The sequence below is a fragment of the Capra hircus genome, chromosome 6, assembly GCF_001704415.2.
Source record: "Capra hircus breed San Clemente chromosome 6, ASM170441v1, whole genome shotgun sequence".
Classification (NCBI taxonomy): Eukaryota; Metazoa; Chordata; class Mammalia; order Artiodactyla; family Bovidae; genus Capra; species Capra hircus.
The window spans coordinates 93,680,083-93,707,552 of record NC_030813.1 but is presented as its reverse complement, the minus strand read 5'-3'; the positions used below and the strand labels follow the sequence as shown (position 1 = coordinate 93,707,552).

General features: G+C 41.8%; 1 protein-coding gene across 1 annotated transcript in view; it reads right to left on the bottom strand.

The window, feature by feature from the left end:
* Positions 1–27,470, bottom strand: part of FRAS1 (Fraser extracellular matrix complex subunit 1) — a 513,961-nt gene that overhangs the window by 42,062 nt on the left and 444,429 nt on the right. The window contains exons 53-62 of the mRNA XM_018049625.1: positions 26,464–26,614; positions 25,024–25,183; positions 22,375–22,543; positions 18,994–19,240; positions 17,257–17,601; positions 15,268–15,428; positions 14,063–14,210; positions 7,284–7,489; positions 3,202–3,358; positions 472–672 (exon numbers count right to left, since the gene is read on the bottom strand). Of these exons, the coding sequence (XP_017905114.1) occupies positions 472–672; positions 3,202–3,358; positions 7,284–7,489; positions 14,063–14,210; positions 15,268–15,428; positions 17,257–17,601; positions 18,994–19,240; positions 22,375–22,543; positions 25,024–25,183; positions 26,464–26,614 (1,945 nt within the window). The remainder of the gene's footprint in view (positions 1–471; positions 673–3,201; positions 3,359–7,283; positions 7,490–14,062; positions 14,211–15,267; positions 15,429–17,256; positions 17,602–18,993; positions 19,241–22,374; positions 22,544–25,023; positions 25,184–26,463; positions 26,615–27,470) is intronic.

Genomic DNA, 27,470 nt, shown 5'->3' with positions numbered 1-27,470 from the left:
TTAAATGATCTAAAATGCCTAGGATGCTCTGAAGTAAGGCATTTCTTTTTTTTTTTTCTTCTTATCCTATGCCATTTTTACTAATTAAAAAATGTTAAGATTCCTACAACCTCAAATGTGTGCTTACTAAGTACTTCATGCTACTGGAAATATATATATTTTTAATTTTCTGCTTATTTTTTCCTTCAAACATAAGATATTAGCCTCTTTCTTAAGTAATACCTATGAGGCTTCCCTGGTGACTCAGACAGTAAGAATCTGCCTGCAATGCGGGAAACCTAGGTTTGATACCTGGATCAGGAAGATCCTCTGGAGAAGGAAATGGCTACCCACTCCAGTATTCTTGTCTCGGAAATTCTATGGACAGAGGAGTCTGGTGGGCTATAGTTGATGGGGTCGCAAAGAGTCAGACACAACTAATCAATTAACACTTTAAGGAAGACCTACTAATTGGGATTGGCATTCAATTACCAGGACTGAACTTCAAGACTCGGCTCTTTGGGTAATAATCCACACCAGACTGGGCTGACCCATCCCGTGTGCTACAGCGAATCTTGGATGTTCTGTTCTGATCCCCTCTGCGGATCACCTTGACGTTCAGAATGGCAGTGGCATCTGGCCCTGAGGGTTCCCGGACTTGGTATGCAGCTTCTTCAAACTCAATGGTAGGAGCTAAGGAAACAAGGTTAGGAGAACAAGAGCAAGTTGGAAAAGTGAAAAAGAATTCCAGCTCCCATGAAAACACTTTATAATGACAAGCGGGAATTTTTCACACTAGTTAACAATACAAAAGGCAAAATAGCTTGCAGTCATAAAAATCAATCTGTATTTAACCCTAAGCAATACTTTGGAAAAAGGAATTCATCTGTGATTCTACAGGAGCTGTTTCTCACATATTTCTTATTAAAAAGAGTGCGGTAGAGGAAACATTTTAAAGCACTTTGAAATGCATGCTATCCAAGTTTCCATCTAGGCCTTATAGCTCACAGCATGTTTTTAAATCTGCACAATTTATCAAGGGACCGAGACAGAGTAAGCCCTTGATAAATATCTATTGACTGATTGTATGAACCAACTCTTTTTCATTTATGAGATATGAATTTCATTTATATACTGTTTACATTTACCAAATCTATCTCCCATCTTCATCTCCTGGATCCTCCCTCCCACTGCTTTCACTTTCCCCCACCCTTAGCTGTATCTATAAATATCACAGGTTAGTTAAGAATGAGTAGTTTTACTAATTTATGGTTGCCAGGTGGAAAGGATGGGGAGAAGGGGTAGTTAGGGAGTTTGGGATTGACATGTACACACTGCTATATTTAAAATGGGTAACCAATAAGCTAACCTAAAGTATAGCACAGAGGACTCTGCTCAATGTTATATGGCAGCCTGGATGGGAGCGGGGTTTGAAAGAGAATGGATAAAATGTATACGTATGGCTGAGTCCCTTCGCTGTTTGCTGGAAGCGACATTGTTAATTGGCTATACCTCAATACAAAATAAAAAGTTTTAAAAAAAAAGAGTGAGTAGTTTTAGTGACTGGTACAACAATAATTCAGAAACATAGGATTTCCGAACACAATCTGATTTGAAGTACTACCCTCATTGCTGTGAAATGAATAATTGTTTTCTTTAGAGTTCGAACCATGCCTTCCTTTGTATTATATTCTCAAGGGGAAGGGCAATGAGGTAGTGGCGGAAACAGTGAGATAAGAAGAGAGAAAAATTGGGAGCAATTACAAACCTTATACCCTCTAAAAACATATCATGGACTTTTCCAGAAATGTCTGGTGTCTCTATGTTTACTTCCCTCTTCTCTCTCAGAAAATCTGTTCTTCCTAATTGTCAAAGATACATCTCATTTGAGACTTCATAGTTTTACTGTGTACGCTCTCTGAGACTGAGGTGTGTCACTGTAACAGTGTGAACCGGTGACTTTTCTGAGCCTAAGTACTGGGCTAAGTACAATCTAAGTACTGTGTGAGCAGGAGGGGTTCACCTCAGATCTGAGCCTGTCTCCTTCGGTAAAGGGCTAATTCAACTTCAAGGCTGGCTTCTAATTTTTTTCCCCTCAATTCAAGTTAGTCTCTATTTTATATTAAAACCCTGAATCTCACTGACTTGTGTAGATTCTAGAATCTGATAAAATAAGGTTTTTCATGCAGTTTTGTTGCTTACAGCTGTGAAACTAAGAGCATAAATAAGATAACTTTGCTGGGGTTCAATTTCTCTACCTATAATATAGGATAAAATAACACCTACCTCAAAAGGTTACTGTCAGGATTAAATGAAGTTTTGTTTTTTTTAAAATAATATCCTTATAACAGTTCTTGGTATATAATCAGTATTCAATAAAACAGCTATTACTAGTTGTAGTACTATTGTCCATTCATTAAAATATCTATTTTAATAAAACAGCTATGTCCCTATTTAAAACAGATTATGTTTTCTTTGGTGCTTGGGTCATTTGTTGCTAGCACTTGACTAAAGAATTTAAGTATTTTTAGGTTAGTAGGCCAAATCAATTAGAGAGAATAAAACTGAGAAATTAGACTTTTCCAGGAAGGTGGCAGTGTTTTAAATCAGTTCATTGGATTCAACTGACTCTGATTGTATTTCCAGCCCTGCTCCTGAATTGCTGGGACTTAAAACAGTTTTTATTCTGTGTCTGTCTTAGTGTTTCTGTCCTAGCTCTTAACCACACTCATTCCTTATGTCTTGGTGATGTGCTAGGGAACAATGTGATTAAAAATACTGGAGCTCTGGGACTTCCCCGGTGGTTCAGTGGTTAAGACTCCCTGCTTCCAATTCAGGGGCCATGGTTTCAATCCCTGGTCAGGGAACTAATAGTCTACGTGTCACACAGCAGGAACAAAAAAGCCCAAATAAACATCCAGATAAAACTGTATGTTTAAAAATTTTCAATTGAAATTAAAAAAAAATTACAGTCAAAAAAAATCAGAGGATTGTGGAAGGGATCCCTTGCTGCCAACATTTTTTTTTAAATTGGAGTATAATTGTTTTCTATAAATATTCCAAGACTGTTTTTCTTTTATTAATACTCCAGCTGTTACCATTAGACATTTTTATAGTGCTTTCAGTTTTCAAAACACCTATAATTACATTAAAACATTAGTATGAAACATCAGTTCAAGTCCCATCAACCTAAGAGAAACTAAAGGCAATTTCTTCTGTTACCATCTTCATCATTGGCTATGGTGATGGTGGCCATGTGATTCTTTCCAACTCTGGCTCCACTCCAGTGGTTCCCAAGAGGACGGCCGAGGTAGACCCTGAACTGTTCCTCAGGCTCAAACATGGAGTCATCGTGGATATAGACAGTACAGTTCTTCATCTAGAGCCAAGGGCACAAGAGAGATTCAAATTTGCAGCGAGGGATCAATTATTTGCTCACCTTTCCCTGGAAAGTAATTTTTTTTCTTTGCAGCATCAAAGAGCCAACACAAATTCAAAAGATTTCCAACAATTTCATTTATAAAATAGAATACTTAAGTCTTAACAGTCATGCCTGGATGGACCTACCTACATGTGGAGCTTTGTATTCAACATTCCAACCCATTTTGAATTACTGGTCATAAGTTACGAAAAGCTAGAGCAATAAAGTGAATCACTAAAAAGCATTTGGAGAACATTTGGGTGCTTCCCCACATTTTGCCTGGACTCATCTGTACCCTTGTACGTGTTATGACAGGTAGACTTCTGGTGGTGAGGGTTTAACATATGGATTAGAATTCCTGGAGAGGTGAATAATGTTCTTTTTCCTTTGTGAAAATTGAGGACTCTTATAAGGAAGTCAGAAAAGCTTCCTGTTAGGCTAAAGACACCTTTAAAAGCTGCAGAACTCTATAAAGAGCTGCCAAATGGTGTCTCACTTGAAAACTGCTGAGAACTGAATGCCTGAGAACACAATCTAAATCCCTGTTGGATGGAAAGAAATCAAATGCTTCCCAAACTGAATATTCTCTACTGAGGACAGTCTTCTTGGGGAAATGTAAAATAAGGTCACAACAACAGAGCAGCCTTGATAGCATAGTCATATGACATGAAGTGTGATTATTTTTAGTTGGCTGATCTTAAACTCACTATACTACCATACTGCATAGGATATGTGGATATGGAGCTTTCACCGTCACACCTCCTAAGTCATACTAGACGGAGGGAGACTATCTCTGTGAACATTTACTTGTGGTTTGCTAACCTGGTTTTAAGTTCCTGAAGAATGCTTTTATTATCCCTCTCACATTTTTCTTACAGTAAGAATTTCTTTATGGAAAGCATGAATTTAGTACTGACTCTTCAGTATATCTTAAAAATAAAAGACACTCTCCCTGTGTTATACAGCAACATTCCATTAGCTATATATTTTACATATGGTAATAAATATGTTTCAATGCTACTCTCTCAATTCATCCCACCCTTTCCTCCTGGAGGGTGCAGGATGGGGGGATATAATGTATACTTATGATTGATTCACATTGCTCTATGGCAGAAACCACTAGAAAAAAATTATTCTGCAATTAAAAATAAATTTTAAAAAAGGACATTTTAGTAAATGACAAGTTCCAAAGACATTGCTCAGAACGACGAAGGAGATGAAGATTCCAAAATATGCTTATGAATAGGCTGCCATGTGGGTAACATCTAGACTACTAAGCTGTATTTTCTTTATGATTTTATTAAATTACAAACTGCCTCTTGGATAGGCAGAGAATCCTCTCTTGAATTTAAAACAAATACAGACATGCAGACTCAAAGCTGAAGATTGTATTTACAGTACTTATGTGTGTGTGTTTTAATATGTGTTTCAACCTGCCACCAGAAAAATTCCCATAAAATACAAAACTAAGACAGGGGTTTTATGAGTTATGCATGCGAAAAAGACTTGACAGGCTCAGAGAAGGAAACTATTATTTTCTTTTGGTGGTAAAGAATGGAGGAAGAATCTGGGGTGACCTGGGATGGGTAAAGTCTTCTTATGCTAAACTTCAAAAGAACTAATCATAAGGCAAAACTTTCACATGCTTGCAGTCCGTGGGGTCACAAAGGGTCGGACACAACTGAGCAACTGAGCTGAAGTTAACTGAACTGAACTTCATATGCTTGATTATATCAAAATGAAGATTTCTGTTCAACTAAGAACACCAAGGTCAAAGGTAATAGATGAGAGACAGAAAAGGAAACTATGCTTATAGAAGCTAAAATGTCTAAAGTTGGCAAGGATTAATATTATTATTTAGAATTATTAATATTAATAATATTTAGAGTATACAAGAAACTACTGCAAATCAGTAAGGAAAAGATAGCAATACAATAAAATAAGTAACAAAGGTTAAAAATAATAGATTCTTGTAAGAGGAAACTCAGTGAACTAACAAACATGTGCTTTGCTTAGTCGCTCAGTTGTATCTGACTCTTTGCAACCTGTAGCCTGCCAGGCTCCTCTGTCCATGGGAATTCTCCAGGCAAGAATACTGGACTGCGTTGCCATGCCCTCCCCCAAGGGATCTTCCCAACCCAGGGATCGAATCCAGGTGTCCCACATTGCAGGTGGATTCTTTGCCATCTGAGCAAAGCATAGAAATAATTGGACAAAGGCAAATTGAAATGAGATATAATATTATACATATCAAATTAGTAAAAATCAGTAACTGGAAAAGTATAGAAGAGGATGTAGGGTTTTAACAACCTTCATGTCCTGTTAGTGACATTTTAGAAAGTATCCTAATACTGTTTTTTTTTTCAAATTAAGCACATTCATGCCCTGTGGTCCAGCAATTTTGCTGCTGACTAAGTGGACAGGTAGGAGGATTTGCCTAGTGGTACTGTTAGTAATGGCAGAGTGTTAGGAGGTGACTGGGAACTGAAACGGAGGATCTTCACTGTCTATTGCTGAGAGTGAATGGGTAAAATGTAATAAGTGCACTTCATGAAATACTAGGCAACAGTTTGAAGCAACAGATTAGATATACACATAAATGACATGCACAGATACCAAAACATATTGCTGAGAAAACACAGAAAACATGTGAAAAATATAACACAGTAGCAGTTTTATAAATTAAAAATGATATATATGAAGAGCGAGGCATTTTCAAAGAACAAATACAAATAAGAAACACACATTAACAGACAATGGATTGATGACCTCAGATAGGGAAGGACTGTGACTGTCTGCAGAATAGGGGTAAAATGAAATGAATCAATAAACAAAATGAGAAAAGGCCTTGAACTGAACAGTGGGAACTGCATACTCTGAACCAAGGGCTGCAGCCTGGCAATCAGGGCCACAACTGACTTAGTCATCTGAAACTGAGATCCAAAAACTGGGGAAATACAACTCCCATTCAACACGTGCTTTGGAAATACACTGAGGCTGCAGGCTTGATTCTGACATATGTGTGCTCAGTCATGTCTGACTCTGTCACCCTATGGACTAGCCTGCCATGTTCCACTGTCCATGGGACTTTCCCAGCAAGAATACTGGAGTGGGTTGCCATTTCCTCCTCCAGGGGATCTTTCCTGGAGGGATCAAACCTGCATCTCCTGAGTTTCCTGCATTGCAAGTGGATTCATTACTCTGAGCCACTAGGGAAGCTCTATTTGATTCTGATGCAGCCATATTTAGTGACTGGAATTTCTCAGGAATTCCTGTATCTGTATGCATCATTTTGCATTATATTACCAAGAAAATACTCCCCGGACCTGAATCTGCTCAACTCTACACCTGTGTAATCCTGTACTGTAGGCCCTATACCAGAATGTGTACTGCCTTGCCACTGGGACCCAAGTATTAGAAAACCGTTTTCTCTAGGCAACATTTGTGGAGTGCATTCCTCTTCAATGTAGTTTCAGATTAAGAGAAGTCCCTAGTCATTTGATTCTGCTAAATTCCAAAAAGATTCTACACCATCTAAACTTCCCAGTCAACCAATGACATAGGTAGCTGGTGCTAAGTGGGCAACAGAGAAGACAGCTATGTAGAAGAGATGATATCATTGAAAGTATTGGGTTGGCCAAAAAGTTGGTTCAGGTTTTCCTGTAAGATGTAATGGAAGACTCTGAACAAACTTTTTGGCCAACCCGATATGAACAATTAATTAGAAACATCGTCTACGGGGTCGCACAGAGTTGGACACGACTGAAGTGACTTAGTAGTAGTAGTAGGATGTTCAGAGTTTGTCTGAATTACTTCACTATGGACAAATAAAGGCATCAAGGAAGGAGAGAAGCCATCTTTCAGCCACCATGAATCCACTTACTTTCTCCCCTTTGAGAAACGTAATCCGTGAAGAGTCTGCATTTCTTCTCTCCTCAAAGTCCTCCATGACCTGAGCTGAAAGGCCCTGAGTATAGCACCTCACCGACGACTCATAGCTCAGGTCTCCACTCCGAATGATGGGCACATGCAGGACGCCCTCCTTCTCCTTCACCAGGAGCAAATCCTTGGCAAACTGCATGCTGGGCACTGGGTGAGAGAAGGAAAGATGGAGGCATTGTTAGCGAGACACCAAGGGAGGTGGCGATAGCCCACGTGGGCCCTCGGCAATCTGGCAGGAAGGTGCCACTAAAGGACCACCAGAGGCTGATAAATCACAGGCAGTCAGCAGATTTCAAGGCCTGCCTACCGCTCTCAGGACCAAGAAACTGTTCCCACCATGAGTGTGAATGAAAGTGAAGTGATGGTGTTGTTCACTCAGTCATGTCCCACGAAGCAACCCCAGGGACTGTAGCCCACCAGGCTCCTCTGTCCATGGGATTTTCCAGACAAGAATACTGGGATAGACAGACAGTCCCTTCTCCAGGGGATCTTCCCAACCCAGGGATCGAACCCCAGTCTCCTGCATTGCAGGCAGATTCTTTACTTTCTGAGCCACCATGGAAGCCTGCTCCACTGTGAGCGTAGTTCCAACAAAATAGAACAAATCAAGTTTGCTCAGCTTCAGGGAACAGTCACCATCTCAGATGCAGATAGGTGATGCAAATAAAGATATGCGCCAGGTGGAAGAAAAATTTTGAGACCTGAGAACCCAAAAATGTTCATGTTCCTTCTAAGGCTACAAAGAGGAAAACAGCAGTGTAAAACTGATGATAAATGACCACTCACATGTGTGGCCGGGCCAGAAAGACAATAGAGAACAGGGACAATTGGCAAAGAGGAAAGAACAGGTCGTGTTTTAAGAGGGCTGCCCCTTAGCTTCATTCTTTTGTTGGCAGGTGTCCCTATTTTCAAATGAAGCCAGAGATCTGCATTTTTAGGTCATAGCTCCTAAATTTCAAAATAGCAAGCAATTAAAATAGTAAAAAGACATTCCATTCAGGCCAAAACTATTGCAGCCAAACAAAACACACCCACAAGCTGTATTTGGCCAGTGGCTGGCGCAGTGGTAAAGAATCCACCTGCCAATGCAGGAGCCAAGGGTTCCATCCCCGGGTCAGGACAATCCCCTGGAGAAGGAGATGGCAACCCATGCCAGTATTCCTGCCTGGGAAATCCCATGGATAGAGGAGCCTGGTAGGCTACAGTCCATGTCCCACAGTCAGACACGCCCAACAGTCGGACAGGTCCCACAGACAGCCAGACATGTCCGACAGTCGGACATGACTAAGCAAGCTGGCAGTCTCTCTCGGCAGGAAAAGTTACTTAGATTCTGAACCTTGCTTTTTCCTTTTTTAAAATATGTAAATTGGAAATGTTAATATCTGATTTTTAAAATTCTTGGGAGGATTGAATTAAATGAGATCAGTGCTCAATACAGTAAACAGAAGGCACTCAAATGTTGGTTGTTGCTGTTCAGTCACTAAGGCGTGTCCAACTCTTTGTGACCCCCATGGATTACAGCATACTAGGCTTCCTTGACCTTCACTACCTCCCTGAGTTTGCTCAACCTCATGTTCATTGAGTTGGTGATGCCATCCAACCATCTCATCCTCTGTCTGTCATCCCATTCTCCTCCTGCCCTCAATCTTTCCCAGCATCAGAATCTCTTCTGATGAGTTGGCTCTTTGCATCAAGTGACCAAAGTATTGGAGCATCAGTCTACATCAATGAATATTTAGGGTTGATTTCCCTTAGGATTGACTGGTTTAATCTCCTTGCTGTCCAAGGGACTTTCAAGTCTTCTCCAGCATCAAAATTTGAAGCAAATATTGGGAGGAATTACTATATCATGGTGTGTATTGCTTCCCATCTCCAGGCTTCTGAATACATTGGATCAGTTTTTCCTCCTTGCTTTCTATAAGGCCTTAGGTAACATTCTGCATTAAAGCATGTCTCCTTTTGAGACCAACATTTTGCTGAGTGACAGTTATTATTTTCTTTATGAAAAATACAAAGAGGTAGTCATCTGTCCAGTCATATGTCAAATCGTCTTTGGAGCTGCAGAAAGATGACCTTAAAGCTAAACCTGTATTTCCTGGCTGCCTCCTGGACGTGCCTTGCCCAAACTGAAAGGAACAAACAGAATGTGTGAGCACAAAGCTGTGTGCAAGACAACATATAGAAAGCTCTCTGCTTCCAACCTGTCCACTGCTCAGAACTGTCAGCATTGGCAAAAATAAAACAAATTTATCATCTGAGCTAAGCCTAACCATTACCATTTATCACTAAAGAAAAACCCAGAAGATATCTCTAAAAAGATGAGTGACTTTGGTATGAGGTCCTACACATTACCCATCTGGGACTCTTTCCATCCAGAACAACTGTCTGTGCTTCTAAGAAAGGGGTGGGAATGACATGACCTTGCACATGAAGACAAGAAGGGAGCTTGTTGCCAGGCAAAAAGCAACACAAGCAAGAAAACTTTCTGCTCATGGCAGATTTTATCTAATGCTTTAGATTGATTTTTTTGCTGGCTTGACAGGCATCAAGGTGGAGGTGAATTAAAAGCTAAAGTGGTAATGTTTGGGCCCTGTCATGTATTAATCAGCCTCAGATTTCTCTTGAGATGTAAAAGACTTCTTTCCCTTTTCCCTCTATTTAACACATACTCCCATGCCTATCGCTTCCCTGGTGGCTCAGAGGGTAAAGAATCTGCCTGCAATGCAGTAAACCCAGGTTCGATCCCTGGGTCTGGAAGATCCCCTGGAGAAGGAAATGGCAACCCACTCCAGTACTCTTGCCTGGAAAATCCCATGGACGGAGGAGCCTGGTGGGCTACAGTTCATGGGGTCGCAAAGAGTTGGACATGACTGAGTGACTTCACTTTCACTTCACCTTTCTTTCACATGCCTATCTGCTTAAAAAAAAAAAAAAAAAAAAGAGGAAAAGAAAAGAAAGAAGCGGGTGAACACTTCTCGTGACTGTCTTCTGGGAAGAGGTTCTGCTTTTAAGGAGCCCTCAGTTCAGTGGGAGACTGAGCAGAGACAAAGGAAAGGCAATTTGGATTTGGGGACAAATTTATGCGTGGAGCTTAAGATGTACAAAGGGCCTGATGTGTATGGTAGAGCTTCCATACACATCATTTCTTATCCTCTTGACAAACCGTACAAGGCAGCGATCCCCAACCATTTTGACACCAGGGAATGGCTTCACAGAAAACAACTTTTCCACGGACAGGAGCTGGGTGCAGGGGGCAGGTTTGGGATGATTCTCATAAGAAGCACACAATCTAGATCCCGCACATGCACAGTTCACAGTAGGGTTCACGCTCCTATGACAATCTAATGCCACTGTTGATCTGACAGGAGGCGAAGCTCAGGTGGTAATGAGACCAAAGCGGGAAGTGAAAGAAAGTGAAGTTGCTCAGCCGTGTCCGACTCTTTGCGACCCCATGGACTGTAGCCTACCAGGCTCTTTCGTGGGATTTCCAGGCAAGAGTACTGGAGTGGATTGCCATTTCCTTCTCCTGAAGATCTTCCTGACCTAGGGGTTGAACCCGGGTCTCCCGTATTGTAGGCAGACACTTTACAGTCTGAGCCACCAGGGAAGTCCAAACGGGAGTGGCTGCAAATACAGATGAAGCTTAGTTCCCCAGCCTGCCGCACACCTCCTCCTGTGTGCCCCGGGTCCTAACAGGCCATGGATAAAATACAGGTCCATGGCCTGGTGCTGGGGACCTCACTACAGTCCTCAGTGGAAGTGAGGGTGCTGGCCCTGAGGGTCAGTTCTGTCTGACTGCAGAACCATTTCTATTTCAGGATAGGATGTGTGAATGGGAGAAGAAAGGCTCACAGAAGGCTCCTGGAAGGTTCCCGGGCTCGCAGTGGGTATCACGCACTATTGCCAACACCTCTCTGAGAACATCAGTTTGCAGTAATCCTCACATTTGTGTAAGTCTGGTGTCCTGAAATAGATCGCAGGACTCTACTCTCTACTCCTCTGTAATCCCTAGTGTTAAGCACCAGTCTTAGGCATGGAAAATATCACCTGCTAATCTTCTTAGCAACTGACAGAGTAAGTGCACACACAACCCGCCTGGAATGCAGTGGACTCTGTATGGGTGATGGTTAAGTCTGTGATTGAGGAAAACTCCTACCTCTCATTCTTTGAGTTAATGGTGAGATACAACTGCACATACAAGATTGCCCTGCGGTAGCAGCTACAAGGCCTTTCTTGCCTTGCTCAGCATCTTCAGGGCAACACCGTCTAATTCTAGGTATCAGAGCAGAAGAGAAAGGTGAAAACAGAAAATATTCTGAGATGAGCCACTTAGATGATTTAACAGCCATTTCTAAAAGGAGCTAAGATCACTTTGGGAGGCTGAAAGCTGACTTTGCAAGGACTTTTTTTTTTTTTTGACCATGGAGGCAGTATGTGGGATCCCCTACCAGGGGATCTTACTTCTCCTACCAGGAATCAAACTTACACCCTCTGCTGTGGAAGCATAGTGTCAAACCACTCAGGGAAGTAGCATGCTGGAACTGTTCAACATCTTGGATTGTGGTGGTGGGTGAACTTTGATTTATGTATGTTAGACCTCAATAAACCTAAGTCTAAAATAAGATACTATTTTGGATATATGAAAACACATAACAAAAAACTGCTTCAAATAGTTGTCTTCAGGGAGGGGAGACAGAGGCTTGGGAGACAGGAGTAGAAGGAAGACAATTTTCATAGTATGATTTTTGCTGTTTACTTTTTCTTAGTTATGTGTGCTCAGTTGATCAGTCATGTTCTACTCTTTGTGACCCCAAGGACTGTAAACAGCCAGGCTCTTCTGTCCATTGGGATTCTTCCATGGGATTCTCCAGGCAAGAGTGATGGAGTGGGTTGCCATTTCCTTCTCCAGGAGATCTTCCTGACCCAGGCATCAAACCTATGTCTCCTGCATTGGCAGATGGATTCTTTACCACTGAGCCACCTAGGAAGCCTTTTTGAAAACTATGTAAGTGAATAAATTATTTAAGAACAAAGACATTGATGATAAACCTGCTGGGCTTCCTGTTCCTTCTTTGATGACAGTGAAAAACGTCACTGTGGGTTCTATGTCAATTCGTAAAGAGGCTGAGGAGGGTCCCCCTGCTCGAAGTGAAAGGTTTGACTTGATCTTCTCTACCCAACTCTAGAATCTGGCAATTTTAGAGTTCACCAATTCTTCCCCAGAAACAACGGTGCTTTCCTGTTCATTCGCTTGTTACAGAGGCCAGCTCTTCAGTGGGCACTCATATTTTTGTCCAGGTGCTCTTGCGTGCTCATTCGCTTCAGTTGTGTCCGACTCTTTGTGACCCTCTGAAGCGTAGCCCGCCAGGCTCCTCTGTCCATGGGAATCCACAGGCAAGAATACTGGAGTGGGTTACTGTGCCCTCCTCCAGGGGATCTTCCCGACCCGGGGATTGCGCCTGCGTCTCTTAAATCTCCTGCATTGGCAGGCGGATTCTTTACCATTAGCGCCACTTTGTCCAGGTGCCTGTGTCTATTTCTTCCTGCACATCACCCACAGGACGGTCAGTATTAATTTCCTTTAACAAAAATCACACCACTCCTCTGCTCAAAAGCATCCGCTGCTCCCCTGTACCTATAAATTCCTGATGCTGGAACATAAGACATCTTAGAACTTGTCTCCAACATGTCTTTCCATTTCATTTCCTCCCATTCACCTCCTGCCAGGCTCGAAGCAAAAGCAAGCATCTCACTGTTCTCCAAATATGCATCTTTCAAACTTGTATACCTTACACATACTATAGTTCTCCATTTAGAAACGCTTTATTATCCATTAGATAAACTCCTACCACACCTAAAGACTCTGGTTAAATATCACTTCCTTTGTGAAATCTATGATTCTTCCACACTTAGTTATGATTCAGCTTCTTCTCCCATACACTACCAGATTTATCACATAATTCAGTCATTTATCATAATATATTCTACTTTTTCTGTCTGACGGTCTGATCCCCCAATTAGAGCTTGAGTTTCTGAGGACACAGCCCAACCAGGCATGCCTCATTTTATTGTACTTCACTTGACTGCCCTTTGTAGAAACTATATTTTTGACAAATCAAAGATCTGTGGCAATTGTGTTGAGCAAGTCTACGATGCCATTTTCCCAACAGCATTTTCTCACTTTGTGTCTCTATGTTCCATGTTGGTAACTCTCCCAATACTTCAAACTTTTTCATTATTGTTATATTCATTACGGTGATTGTGATCAGTGATCTTTGATGTTCCTACTGAAGGAAAGATTATGATTTGCGAAAGGCTAAGATGATTAGCATTTTAGCAATAAAATATTTTAAAATTAAGGTACTTTTGTTTTTTTAGACACAATGCAGGCCCCTAATAAACTACAGTATGGTGTAAACTTTTTATATACATTGGGAAACCAAAAAATTCATCTGCCTTGCTTTATCGTGATACTCACTTTAAAGTGGTGACCTAGAACTGAATGTGCAATAATCCCCAAGTGTGCCTAGCAGAGTGCCAGAAACATGAATGATTATTTCTGCCCCATATTTCTAAAAATGTGCACACGCATGTACTCATACACATACACACACTTTTCTTGAGTGAAAATGTGAATGAGTTCCAATGTTATGTATGTGGATATTAAGGAAATAATAGAAATCTGATCTGAGCCACCAGCTGGTATCCCCAATCTCTTACCATCCTGGAATGTGTCGTTAATTGCAATGACAGCCTGGAAGGGTTTTGTCAGTTCGGCCCCTTGTGGGGAGCTGAGGAAAACCACAAACGTCTCCAGCCCTTCAATCACTGGATACTGAGTGTCATCCAAGATGGTCAAGGTGCAATACTAGGAGAAAAATCAGGATGTTAACAAGACTTATTGTGGTGTTCATTTTACAATATTTATAAATATTGAACCATTATGTTGTATACCTGAATCTGATATAATGTTATATGTCAATTACACCTTGACTTAGCACATACCCCTCCATAAAATTTTTTTCTAATTAAAAAAGAGAGGAAAAATCAAAGCAAATCTTATAGAATACTCACCACCCAACACTTATTTGCCTTTGGGAGATTAGGGCAAAAGTAACAACTTGTATTTCTCTGTTGGTCTTAAAGTAAATTTTTAAATCCATAAAATGATGATCTATTTATCACATACCCTAGGTGTTTTTTCTCTAGACATCTGAAATCAATCAAGTGCAGCTTCTACCCTAAATCCGTGATGCTGGATATTATGCTGAAAATGGCATTTGGAGAGTTTGTCAAAGATCTAAGTTTCTTTGTTGGCTTCTGTTTTTGAATTCTCCAATGGTCCTGAAATACAAGTCTTTCGCCTCTTCGACACTCCCCTTTCCTCATCCCAGAGGTGAATGGGAAAGTAACGGCAACTTAGCCCTTCAGAAACACAGACGTCAAAACCATCAAATTAGGGTAAGGCTAGGGAAAGGACTGGAGAAGGAAATGGCAAGCCACTCCAGTATTCTTGCCTGGAGAATCCCAGGGATGGGGGAGCCTGGTGGGCTGCTGTCTATGGGGTCTCACAGAGTCGGACACGACTGAAGCAACTTAGCAGCAGCAGCAGGGAAAGGATAGACAAAGCTGGTTTTTGTCTCATCCTGCCTAGTTGGAAGCCAAACGGCACATTAAAAAGATGAAAATTACAATATTAACTTCACAATATTACATTTGGGATCTACAGTTGTGCCATACAGGTAATCCCTTCTAATAATTTGGTGTCTATCACCCATGAGCTTTTCTAAACATCTTAAAGGGAAGATGTCTGAAGAAAGGGAAGACAGTAATATTTCAATATTTTAGAGTCCTCTAAAGACTTTGGAGAGCAGACTAGAGACGACATGAACAATCCATCTGGCCTTTGACCTCTACATGCACACCTGCTCAGTGACACCTGGTCCGAACTCCACCTTCCTAGAGCTGGGAACGTAGTCAACTCCTGGGGTGGCAGAAGCTGGGTCTGAGGGCCGCGTGGCACACCAGACAGACGTGAAGGTGGAAAGGTCAGTCCCATGGCGGATAACTGGGATCTTCACTGTACCTGAATTGAGAAGCATACGTTTCAGTGGTCAGCCTTGAACCAGAGTGTGAGTGTGGTTTTCAGAACAATGTCTTCCCTCGCCGCAGCAGCTGCATCCTGCCACCTTGCCTAGTCCACCTTCAGTGATGCTCTGTGCGCCCTCTGAGGTCCAGAGGTGTCACCATCCCTCGTTGTATGGATATTAAGTTCAAGAGCAGACCTGCAGGAGGGCCCCACGGAGGTGGTGCCAGGAAGACAGCCTTTAGGGGAAAGCAGTCTTGTGGCTTCTTCACAGAACAATGGACTTAAGAGGGGAGGGTCCACTAAAGGAAATCAACTCTCAATATTCATTGGAAGGACTGATGCTGAAGCTGAAACTTCAATACTCGGCCACTTGATGCAAAGAGCCAACTCACTAGAAAAGACCCTGATGCTGGGAAAGATTGAAGACAGAAGGAGAAGGGGACAACAGAAGATGAGATGGTTGAATGGCATCACCGACTCAAAGGACACGCATTTGAGCAAACTCTGGGAGATAGTGAAGGAGAGGGAAGCCTGGCGTGCTGCAGTCCATGGGATCACAAAGAGTCGAACACGACTGAGCAACTGAATGACAACAACAAAGAGGGGAGGGTCCACTGAAAAACACCTTAAGCCTATTTATGGAGAAGAAACTCAGAGACGAGGGCCTCAATGATGAGCTAGAAAATAGCCAATTAAGGAAGAACCAGCTAGGGGACTCTATGAGGCCTGGAGCTGAATGTCCCTAATTAAATGTTCCTAACTGGGTGATTTCCCTATTCTGTCTGAGTGCTGCACACATCATTACTTAAACCATATGTGCTTATTGCTTATCTCAGGAAGAAGCTCATCTTCTGGCCGCTGTGACAACATACTTTGTAGGGCCCTAATGATATGCATGTAAATTTTTAGCTGTTTTCACAACCAAAGTCAGAGAAAAGCTACGTGACAAGTCCATCAATCGTACTGTTCGAGCCAATAGCCGTGAGGTGACAAGCAGTCATGGCTGGGCATTTGTTGTATGGGGAAGGGGACACGGTATAATAGAAAGGTCTGGATTCTAACCCAGTTCTGTTATATTATCTGGTCTTTGATGATTTATTTCACCTCTCTGGGACTCCATTTGCTCTTCTTTATAAATAAGAAAGAATGCAATGCACATGGCAAGGTGGCTGGCATTCAGTAAATACTCCAAAATCTTAAGTTTTTACTATTGCTAAGAATATCACCTTCAAAGAGATGCAAGGCCTTGATCAGGAGCTCAGGTTAGCAGATGCTCAGCACAACCACTGACTCTCCTATTAATAGCAGGATGTCTGTCAACAATATGAGGAAGACTTTGAGATCCATGTGGAGCCCAAAGAGGGAAGAGGCCTGGGTGGAAGAAATCTGCCCACTGACTGCCTTGGGCTGTTATAGGAATGAGAGTTCCATTGTTAAAACACTGAAATTTTGAATTTATTTGTTATGGCAGTTGCAGTACACTAAATAATTTACCTCCATCTTCAACAGATCATATCCCCCTCCTTCACGTGCAAATGTTTAGCACTACACCGTCCCTTTGGACCACAGAGGTCAGCCAGTGAGCTCTAAGTCAGGTCTCTCCCTGCCACCAGTCAGCAGAGCAAGATAAGTGAATGGAGTTCCCTAACCTTCACTATCTTTCATTCTTGGTTTTGATGCTGAGTATTACTGCCTCAGACTGACAACGGTGTCAGTGAGGAATGGCATTCTCAACATCCTAAGGGCATTCTCAAAACTAAGAAGAAACTATTTCAGGAAGGGATCAGGACATGAGTGAGGGGAGCCCAGAGATGCTCTCCATTACCTGCATCCTCGCTGATGGTAAAAGCTGTGTTGCCCAAGGACACAGTAGAAGCATCATTGGGACCAGCAATGAGCACCTTGGCAGACGCCACCCTTCCGATGCGGGCATTGTCGGAAGCACCTGTCAGGGCAATCTCAAACTCCTCTTCCTCTTCGTACTCGCTGTCATCAATGATCATGACATCACAGGTGGACATGGTGACACCAGGCCCAAATATCACTCGACTCTCGGCAGACATCCCTCTAGATTTAAAATCAGAGCCCGATTCTAGAGCATAGAGGCTACTGCCCATAGCTGACTTGGGGACCGTGTGGCAAATCACAGATACAATGCTGCTTGAATCCCCTGAAACACAAATGGCAAGAATACCAAAATAGTTGAATGAGCATTTCTCAAGTTTTAAAATCTCTGGTAATTTTGATGGGTATGATTCTTTTTGACATATTCCATCCAAACTCTAACAGGAAATGTCCCTACTTTGCAGTGTCTTAAGCCTGTGGTCTAAGCCACTTGAGGATTTCACATATCCCAGATCCTTCACCAAACAACCTGGAATGGATTTCCTATTTTGTGAATTTCATGCTCTATTAATTCACAAGACTCACTGCCCGCCATCTAAGACCACAGCAGGCGGAGGGAGAAGAGACATATTTGGTACTTTAAGTAGAAAAGTAATTGTGTCCTGAAGACACAATTACTATGAGCATAGCATATACACAGCACACAAGTGCTATGAGCACAGCTCACTGCCTTTCTGAATAAACTTCTGCACTTTAGTTCCCAGGGAGAAACAAGCCTGTTTAAAAAAAAAAAAGGGGGAGATAAAACAAAACAAAAAACCCTGCCTCTCTGAACAAACGACTTTACTTATTAGCGCTGCCACTTACCTGGGTGATAGGCTATTTGGGCTCAGCTGGCTGACCCAGAGCAACCAACAAGACTTACCTGTCCTCTGAGTGGCATCACCAAAGGTTGGTGTTACCTGTAGTGTTGGCCATACTAACACCATCAGCAGATGCAACAAAATACCTGACATCATCACTTACAGTCTGGTTGTGGCTTTGAATAGGGATCTAATTTCCATGTGTTTAAAAAAATTTGTTTTTAAATATTATTATTGGACTGTAATTACTTTACAAAATTGTGTTAGTTTCTGCTGTACAGCAAAGTGAACCAAAAATCCATATACATATAGCCCCTCCCTCAGTTTCCATGTGTTATTAAAGTCACAATATTTCACAGTCATAAATCCATATGATCTTTCTTTTGATTTTCCACCCCAGTGGAATCACCCTTTATTTCTCACACATGGTTAATTTCTCACCTGAGCTCTACATGTGACACTCACATGGGGAAATCTTTAAATACATTCTCAGTCTCCCAAGAAGTAAGACAGGAAGCCACACTGTAACTGCCTGCCTTGACCAAGGCTACTAAATATTTTTGGACTGGGTGACTGATTAAGAACTCTGAGTTCAGGAGTCATTTGCAAGGCCAAATGTAACTAGCCTTCTGGTCCCACTAAAGAATAAATGGGCATGCAAACAACTTCAACGGAGAAGCCGTCTGTAGAACTCACTGTAGGGAGGATGGTTATTGGGGATTGAAGTGAGTTGATAACCCGTGATGCATCCCCACACGTGAGTTAACACGGTACATGAGCACGTGGCATGTGAAAAGGACAGAATAAATGTTAGCTATTATTACAGCTCCTTGACGCCTTGGGCACCAACAGACCTTTTCTTTCAATAGGTGCAAACAGAAAGCCAGCACTCTCGTTGACCCGGTAGGTCTTCTTATCAAACTCTAATGTGGGCTCGTCCTCAGTGTCATTGATAATGACCTTCGCCTGGGTGAACTCCCCTAGTAGGGCGTACGCTGGCATGCTGAGCTCCACGGTGAAACTCTCGATGTTCTCAAACACATCGTCATCGTTGATGACGATGGTGCAGGACTTGGTGTCCTCTCGCTCATCAAACTGCACCTGTCACAAAGGAAAAAACAAGGAGATAAGCTGTGCCTCAGATTCCCCTGATCTGCTCCCCAAGAGCATCATAAGAAAAAAGAGGACCCAAGTCCAGTGGGCAGGCCAGTGGATGAAATAGTTGGTTCTTCCAGCCAATCCCTCCTGCTATATCACTTCTCCCCATTCTACGTCTGCACACCGGGGCTGATTCACTGTATACAGACATGGAAGGAAGAGATGTCTGCTACCATGTGGTAAATGTAGAAAACCACATAGGTAACTATTCATATCCTGTTTTGTTGACTCAGCTGGGATAGCAAGAGTCATTTTTTTAAGCACCTAAAAAAATTGCTTTCCTACTTATTTGGTTGTGCTGGGTCTTGGTTGCATCACAGGGGATCTTTTAGCTGTGGCAAGCAAACTCTTAGTTTTGGCATGTGGGATCTAGTTCCCTGACCAGAGATGGAACCCAGGCCCTTTTCATTGAAAGCACGGAGTCTTAGCCACTGGACCACCAGGAAAGTCACGGCACAAGTCATTTGATTACTCAGTTCTCCTTCTATTTGTGGCGAGTTTAACTGGAAAGATCTTTGAAGTTGGAGTGTGAAATTCTGGCCTCAAGTCCTGGCTCTGTTATTTCCAAGCTGGGTTAGGCTATAAAACTTTACAAACCTCAGATTCGCCATTGGCTAAATAACAATAATATGTCTATTTCACATACTTACTGGGAGAACTAAATGAGACAATGTAAAATGAAGGCACTAACTTTACTTTAAAGCATGGAACAAATGCAAGATATTATCATCATCACCATATTCCTCATATAATCAAAACTGACATAGAATCTCAGTGCACTGAATTATGGAGTTTGAATTCAGAGACAGTGACATTATGAACAGGCCAGACTGAATTTTAACTTTACTATTACATCCTTTCCCATTTAGATGTAGTAGATCCATAATGCGAATTAACTTAGCCTGATATAAAATAGAAAAATTAACTTATATGCATATAATTGTGAATTTATAGGGATTTCTTCTGGTTTTACTTTGTCTTTATAAAAAAGATGATACTTAAAACCTACACATGGAACCAGGGTTATGGATCAGTCTAAACCTAAGTGGACAGGCAGTGGGCCTGGACTGCATTTTGTGAAATAGCTACAATGTGTGAAAATTAGCCCTAAACGTCTGGGGTCACACAAATCTGAAACACACATACACATGCTTTTCATCAATAAAAATGTACTATTCCACATCTAATCAATGTATCAAATTAAGTTTTACTAAGATCCACATTTTAAAATGCTCCCAGCTAAATGAAATGCTCAAAGGTCTGTATTTAGGTCTAGAGCACACTGTCTGTTGTCATTCTCTGAAAAACACAAGTATGTGCTCTTTATTATTTTGCTAACAGATTCCTTAGCTTATCTGATCTATTGCAATTTCTTATTTAAATTTGACATAGATTAGAAGTTGGGATTAAAATATACACACTACTATTTATAAGATATCAGGGCTTCCCTGATAGCTCTGCTGGTAAAGAATCTGCCTGCAACGCCAGAGACCCCAGTTCACTTTCTGGGTTGGAAAGATCCACTGGAGGAGGGATAGAATACCCACTTCAGTATTTGCCTGCAATACAGGAGACCTGGGTTCAATCCAGGGGCTGGAAAGATCCCTTGGAGAAGGGAATAGCTACCTACTCCAGTATTCTTGCCTGGAGAATTCCACAGACTGTATAGTACATGGGCTCACAAAGAGTCAGACACGACTGTGTGACTTTCACATATATAAGATAACAAGGACCTACTTTATAGCATAGGGAACTATACTCAATATTTTGTAATAACCTATAATGGAAAATAACTGAAAAAGAATATATATATGAGTCACTTTGCTGTACACTTGAAACTAACACACATTTTAGATCAACTACATTTCAGTAAAAATGAAAAAAAAAATTGACGTAAGAGACATTAGCTTAGTCTAGCTGAAATGCTTCAGAAAGACAGCCCACTTCTCTTTACAGGGATTCATGCTGCCATAAGAATAATGAAACTCCTTTAAAAAAAACACTTAATAAATACCTAATAAGTGCCAGGTATTGTAAAATACTTAAATCTGACACGTAGAGGGCGTCCTGCCACAAAGGAGTTTATTATTTATGTCCTCTTTTCTCTTTCGCTTTCACTTTTTCTTTTTTCTCCTTCATTCACACCTGGCACTAATTACCACTGCTACCACTGTCAAATAGAGATGTGCAAATGTGTGCGTGTGTGTGCACGCATGCATACATATGTGTGTATCTATACTCCTACAAATTCAAACAGCTGCCAACTGATTTTCTCTAAGGCAACTCACACTCAACATGTCCAAAGCCGAATCAAGATCACCCCCTTGCCAGACCTGCTCCTCTTTGGTATCCCCTCCCAGCAAAGGCATCACCATCCATCTCTCTCTTCTGTCCACTCTGTAACCCACTGCTGAATCCTATCAATTCTTACTGGTCTGTTGAATCCACGCACTTCTTTCTACCTTCACTTCATTTGTTTTATTGGAGTATAGTTGATTTACAATGTGCTGGTTTCAGGTATATAGCAAAGTGATTCAGTGATACGTACATATGTCTTCTTTTCAGATTCTTTTCCTTTATTAGTTGTCACAGAATACTAAGTATAGTTCCCTGTGTTATACAACAGGTCTTCATTGGTTATCAATTTTATATGTATAGTAGTGTGTATTCGTTAATTGAAAACTCCACCTTCGCTTTATAAATGAAGCTCATCTCTCATGCAGCTGATTCCAAGAGCTCCCCAACTAGTCTCCCTACCCTTCAGGTAATGAGAAGTAGAGAGGAAAGGTTAGGATATCACAGGCTGAGTGTACAGCATGGTGCCTGGGAGACTTTTCTTGGTCATGAAGCGAAATGTGAAGATTGAGAAGCCAGACAGCAGTTAAACCTGCAGCAGGGACTAGACTGTGAAGGAGAGAGCCCTGTGGGAAGACGACGCAGCGCAGCGGCCCGAGCAAGGGTGCAATGGGCAGGGAGCTGGGGTGAACAAGGGGGAAACTAGGCTGACGATAGCCGCCTCCCCGCCTGGCTGCAGCCCGCCGGCAGTTCAGGAGTCAGAGGCCCCCATGCCCACCTACCTGGCCAGCATACTCCACATAGTCCTGCTGTCCCGGCTGGGAGCCCACCCGGGAGCTGGAGGTGGCCGTGCCTTGCTCCGTGCGACACAGGACAATGGCGTACTGGTTCAGGTTCCCCGTCCTCTGCACTGTGACACTCACTGACCCTGCTTTCTCACTGACGTTGTAGCTGGAAGCACACAAAAAGGCCATCTCTGAAACTCTGAAAGGGCTGTGAAGAATCCATGTGCTTAATGCCTATCTCTGAGGGTTGGTTAGTGGGGTCAGACAGTTCTGAGAGGAGGTGGTTTGGTTTCTATAAGAAGTTAGCTGTAAACGGGGGGACTATATTCACTGGTGACAGTCACAGAAGCAGGTGACCAAAGAAGGAGTGGATGCAGAAGGATATCTGCCCCATTTTTAGAAGGAGTTGGAGGACAGTCAGCACATAAGAGCTATGCCCTCCGTATTTCAGACCACGAAGAAATAGCAAACAATGTCGTCCCAGTGTGGTAGAGTGATTAGCAGAGGTCAGTGAGTTCCTTTGGAAGAAAGCTGCTTGGAAGCCAATTAATAACTTGGACCAGGTCTCTAGGGTGTTTAAAAGAGCCAGAGTGGTGCCAGAGGTAAGAAAATGAGAACTGGGCCAAGGTAACAAAGGTGTCGAGGCAAATGGGGCTTTATGACAATGGGGGAGGGCCAAGGTGCTATAGATTGGAAGTGTGCTCCTCCACATCTGTATGTTGAAACCTTAATCCCCTCTGTGACAGTAACAGGGGTGGGGCCCTTGCAAAGGTGATTAGGTCACAAGAGTGAAGCCCTCATGAATGCGATTAGTGCCGTCATAGAAGAGAGCTCTATCTGCCTTCTGCCACGAGAAGTTACAGCAAGAACTCAATTCTCCATAGATCACAAAGCCGGCCCTCATCAGACACTGAATTTGCCAGCACCTCAGTCTTGGACCTCCCAGCCTCTAGAGCTGTGAGAAATAAACTCCTGTTGTTTACAAGTCACCAAGGTTATGGTATTCTGTTATAGCAGCTGGAATCACTAAGACACAGAATTAACTTAGTTTGTTGCTAGGAATTTCTGTTGAATTGCAAAGCAGGAGGCAAAGTATATAGGTGCCATTTATTCATAACAAGCAATCCAGGTTGAGAAAAGCTCAACCTGAGCTGGGCTTTGTTTTTCATCACTGAAGATGGCCATTAACTTTGACTTGTGGCTTATTGCCGTGAGGCTTGCCGGCAAAGTGTCTTTGAGAGGTATATCTTCATTGCCAGTTTGGGGACTCTCTGTATTAGTTAGTCCATCAAACATTAGAGGGTTGTCCAGAAAACATCATCAGTTTTATTCAACTTATTCAGTTCTGAAGGAGTTACAAGTAAGAGGTAAATAGCAGCAGAGTGTATGTATATAAAGGAAAATGAAATGGCAACCACTCCAGTATTCTTGCCTGGGAAATCCCATGGACAGAGGAGACTGGTGAGCTACAGTCTGTGGGGGTCACAAAAGAGTTGGACATGACTTATCGACTGGACAATAACTACATATACATATAACACATATATATGTTAATTCATATTTTCCACTCATTCTCCAAGTGTGTGTGACAATAGGAATAGCCTCCATCTGGGGAACATGAAACCAAGTTCGCATGCTTTCTTCTTTTCTTCCCAAGATCCAACTTTCATTTGAATTATAATGAGATTGGTTTCTTCGTGGGTCTGTAAAATGTAGATTTAAATAATTATATCTCCCACAAAAATTACAGTCCTAGTTATAATCTAATCTATAAAATCAGCTCTGTGTTTTACCACTCAGTGATACTCTGCCTCTGGACTCCCCAGCAAGACGACAAAAGCATCTTGAAGAGCTGTCTGTGTTAAGCTATGAATTTTTAACTAAAGATACATAATTCTGTGTATACCAAAAGAGCGAGGGGGAGAATACAAGCTTAAGAACAGGGAGAATGGAGACAGAAGGCAAAGACTGTTTTTGCAGGCCAGTGATTATTTTTTTCAATGTATCTTTTCCCCCATCAGTTCTTCTGGATTATCTTCTAAACTTGAAGACAGAAGGAAAAATACTTTCAGGAGAAGCAGTAAAGCATGATGGTTAAGATCACTGGACTTTATTGCTTATTAGCTATATGACTTCAGATAAGTTAATGTTGTTTAGTCACTAAGTTTTGTCTGACTCTCGTGACCCCATGGACTGTAACCTACCAGGCTCCTCTGTCTATGGGATTCTCAGGCAAGAATATTGGAGTGGTTGCTGTTTCCTTCTTCAGGGAATGTTCCCGACCCAGGAATCAAACATGCATCTCTTGCATTGACAGGTGCGTTCCTTACCACTGAGCCACCTGGGAAGCCCTCATATAAGTTACTTAACCTATTTCTGTCTCTGTTAGCTTCATTATTGTGGAGGCAACAAGGTTATTCATCTCATAACTGCAAGCATTAAACAAGATGACGTATATCAATTACTCACTACAGTGCCTGGTATATATGGTATTCAAGAAATATTAAGTGCAATTATTATTTTTATTCTTATTATCATCCCACCATCATGACTGGATGATTACAGCTGACCTCCAAGGTGCTTCATCTGGGCTTCCTCTGCTTTCCTGTTTCATTTCTCAAGAATGAACACCTATAGCACTTGTACCTGGTATATTTAAAACTGATGAGGGACCACTGGATATGGAAGATGTTGTCATTGACCACATTGGGTTTACTGTCTTTCACCAGAAACTGAAAACTATCCATCATCTCATGGATCTTCTCTTCATGCAACACGTAACGAATCAACCCCAAGTTCACGTCCTCTGTGGGAAAAAAAGATACTGAATTAACCAGGGGATGTAAAGACAGCCTCATAGATTTCTCCCGACACATCCAGTTTATTCTTCTAGTGTATTACAGACAAAACTTATTTTTCCAGGAACAAAAAAAGATTGCAGTCTTAAAAATAAATGTTTCTACCAGATCTTAAAATAAGATCCTGCAATTCTGTTTGTGTACAGGAAGTACCCTTATGCTGTTGTACAATGACAATCCCAGGGTCTTGGCAAAAAAGCAGTTTAATAAATGTCTATGGAAAGTTAAAAGCAAATCTTTGAGCCAACAGAGGAAAGTCTCTGACCCTGTCTGCCATGCATATATGCTTAAATCTGTCCCTACTTCCTTCATAATGAAGGTTCTTTGGAAGGTATGTGTTACTGAGAAAAGCTGGGCTTGGATTAAAACAGCCCCCATCACAAGACACAGATAACATGGGGCTAGGAAAGAAAATGGATTGAGGACAGGGATTAAAAGGAAATATGGCACATAAATTGTAAGACACAGTTGTGTCTACCCAATCAGGTCCATCCCCTACAGCAGTCTAGAAGACTCTGAAAAGTTTCCAATAAACTAAAATACAAATTGGTTTGCTTGATGTGATTCTAAACAGGAAACGATTCTATTGAGCAATCTACCCATGTTGATTTTTCTTTCTTTGCTGAAGACATAAAAAATCCATAATCCTTTAGAGAAAAAAATTAACCACACAGGATCATAGATGTTTCATTAAAGTCTGGTGGCTATTTTTGTTTTGAAAGCAAACCCAGAAGTATCACATGATCTTTTCCAAACAACTTGGTCAAAACTGAAAGCAATTTGGGAACTGAGGAAGCCAGGTAAAGATAACAATTTTCTTTTTGGGGGCCATAATTTGGAGTAACTGGAAAAAATATCAGAAGAAGTAAAATTTCACTGTTGGATGGTTAGATGCCAAAGGATCTATTTGTCTGTAAATAGGTCCTGGGTGGAAGCAGCTGGCAGTGGTTGCGAGAAAGATGAGGGAGGCAGTGGAACTGGGGTTAGAACAGACCCTTCCCACTTCTCATATTAGTTGCTCAGTGGTATCCAACTCTTTGAAACCCCATGGGCTATAGCCTGCCAGGCTCCTTCGTCCATTGGATTCTTCAGGCAAGAATACTGGAATGGGTTGCCCTTCCCTTTTCCAGAAGGATCTTCCCAATCCAGGGATCAAACCGGGTCTCCTGAATTGCATGCGAGTTCTTTACAACCTAAGCCATCAGGGAGGCCCAGCTCCTGCGCTCACCCTGTGTGAAGGTAGCCACTGCCCTGCCAGGCTGCAGCTTGCTCTCCACGTGGCCATGCTTGGGGCCTGTGGTGATCTCATAGACAAGTTGCAGGTCCTCCGTGTCCGGGTCCATGGTCAGCAGTTCCTTCTTGGTGATCAAGTTGGTTGCCTGGAATAGAAACCCATTAAATTTAATTCCTGAGATGGGAATGAACCAGACCCTCTGACTCAGATTTAATTCAGTTCAACCATGATTTACTAAGTGCATTTACTGCCTGGAAAACTTTGTCAGGATCGAAGAGGTTATGAGGATAGAAACCATCCCAGCCTCTGCCCTTGATGTTCATTCTTTCTTGGGGAAGAAAGGCTTATGAGCAAGGTAACTGTGGTGAGTGCTATAGTGGGAGACGCAGAAAAGACTGCACTACAGTTTTAGGGAGCCAGGACAATTCATTCCATCTGGATTAGGGATGGGGGTGGCTTGAGTTTGGCCTTGAAAGAAGGTTGGAAGTTTGAAAGAAGGATACAACAGGGAAGATGGCCAATTTATACCATATAAGAGTTGATTACAGTGCTTGAAATTAAGACAGACAAATATATAATATCCCAATACTGTTCAAATATACTGGCTAAATTTTAATTCACTCATTTATTCATTCAATAAATATTTAATGAGACCAAAGGTTTGAGAGAAAAAAAGGATGGTCAACACTATTGAATGTTACTAGGCCTAGTAAAATAAGGGCATGTAAGTGATCTTTGATTTGGTGAAACTGAGGCCATTGATGACTTTGATAAGAGTCACTGCAGTAGGGTAAGAGTTGGAGGTGGAAGACCAATCAGAGAAGAAGAGAATAGGATGGTTCTGAGTATTGAGAAAAATATCAAACAGGGCATAAGAGGAATCTGTACTAATTTTGTCTCATATATTTTAAAATTCCCAGTGAGTTCAGTGGAAAGCTATAACACCACAGCTACATATACAACCAACTCAACAGTGACATGGAAATGGAAAAATGCACATT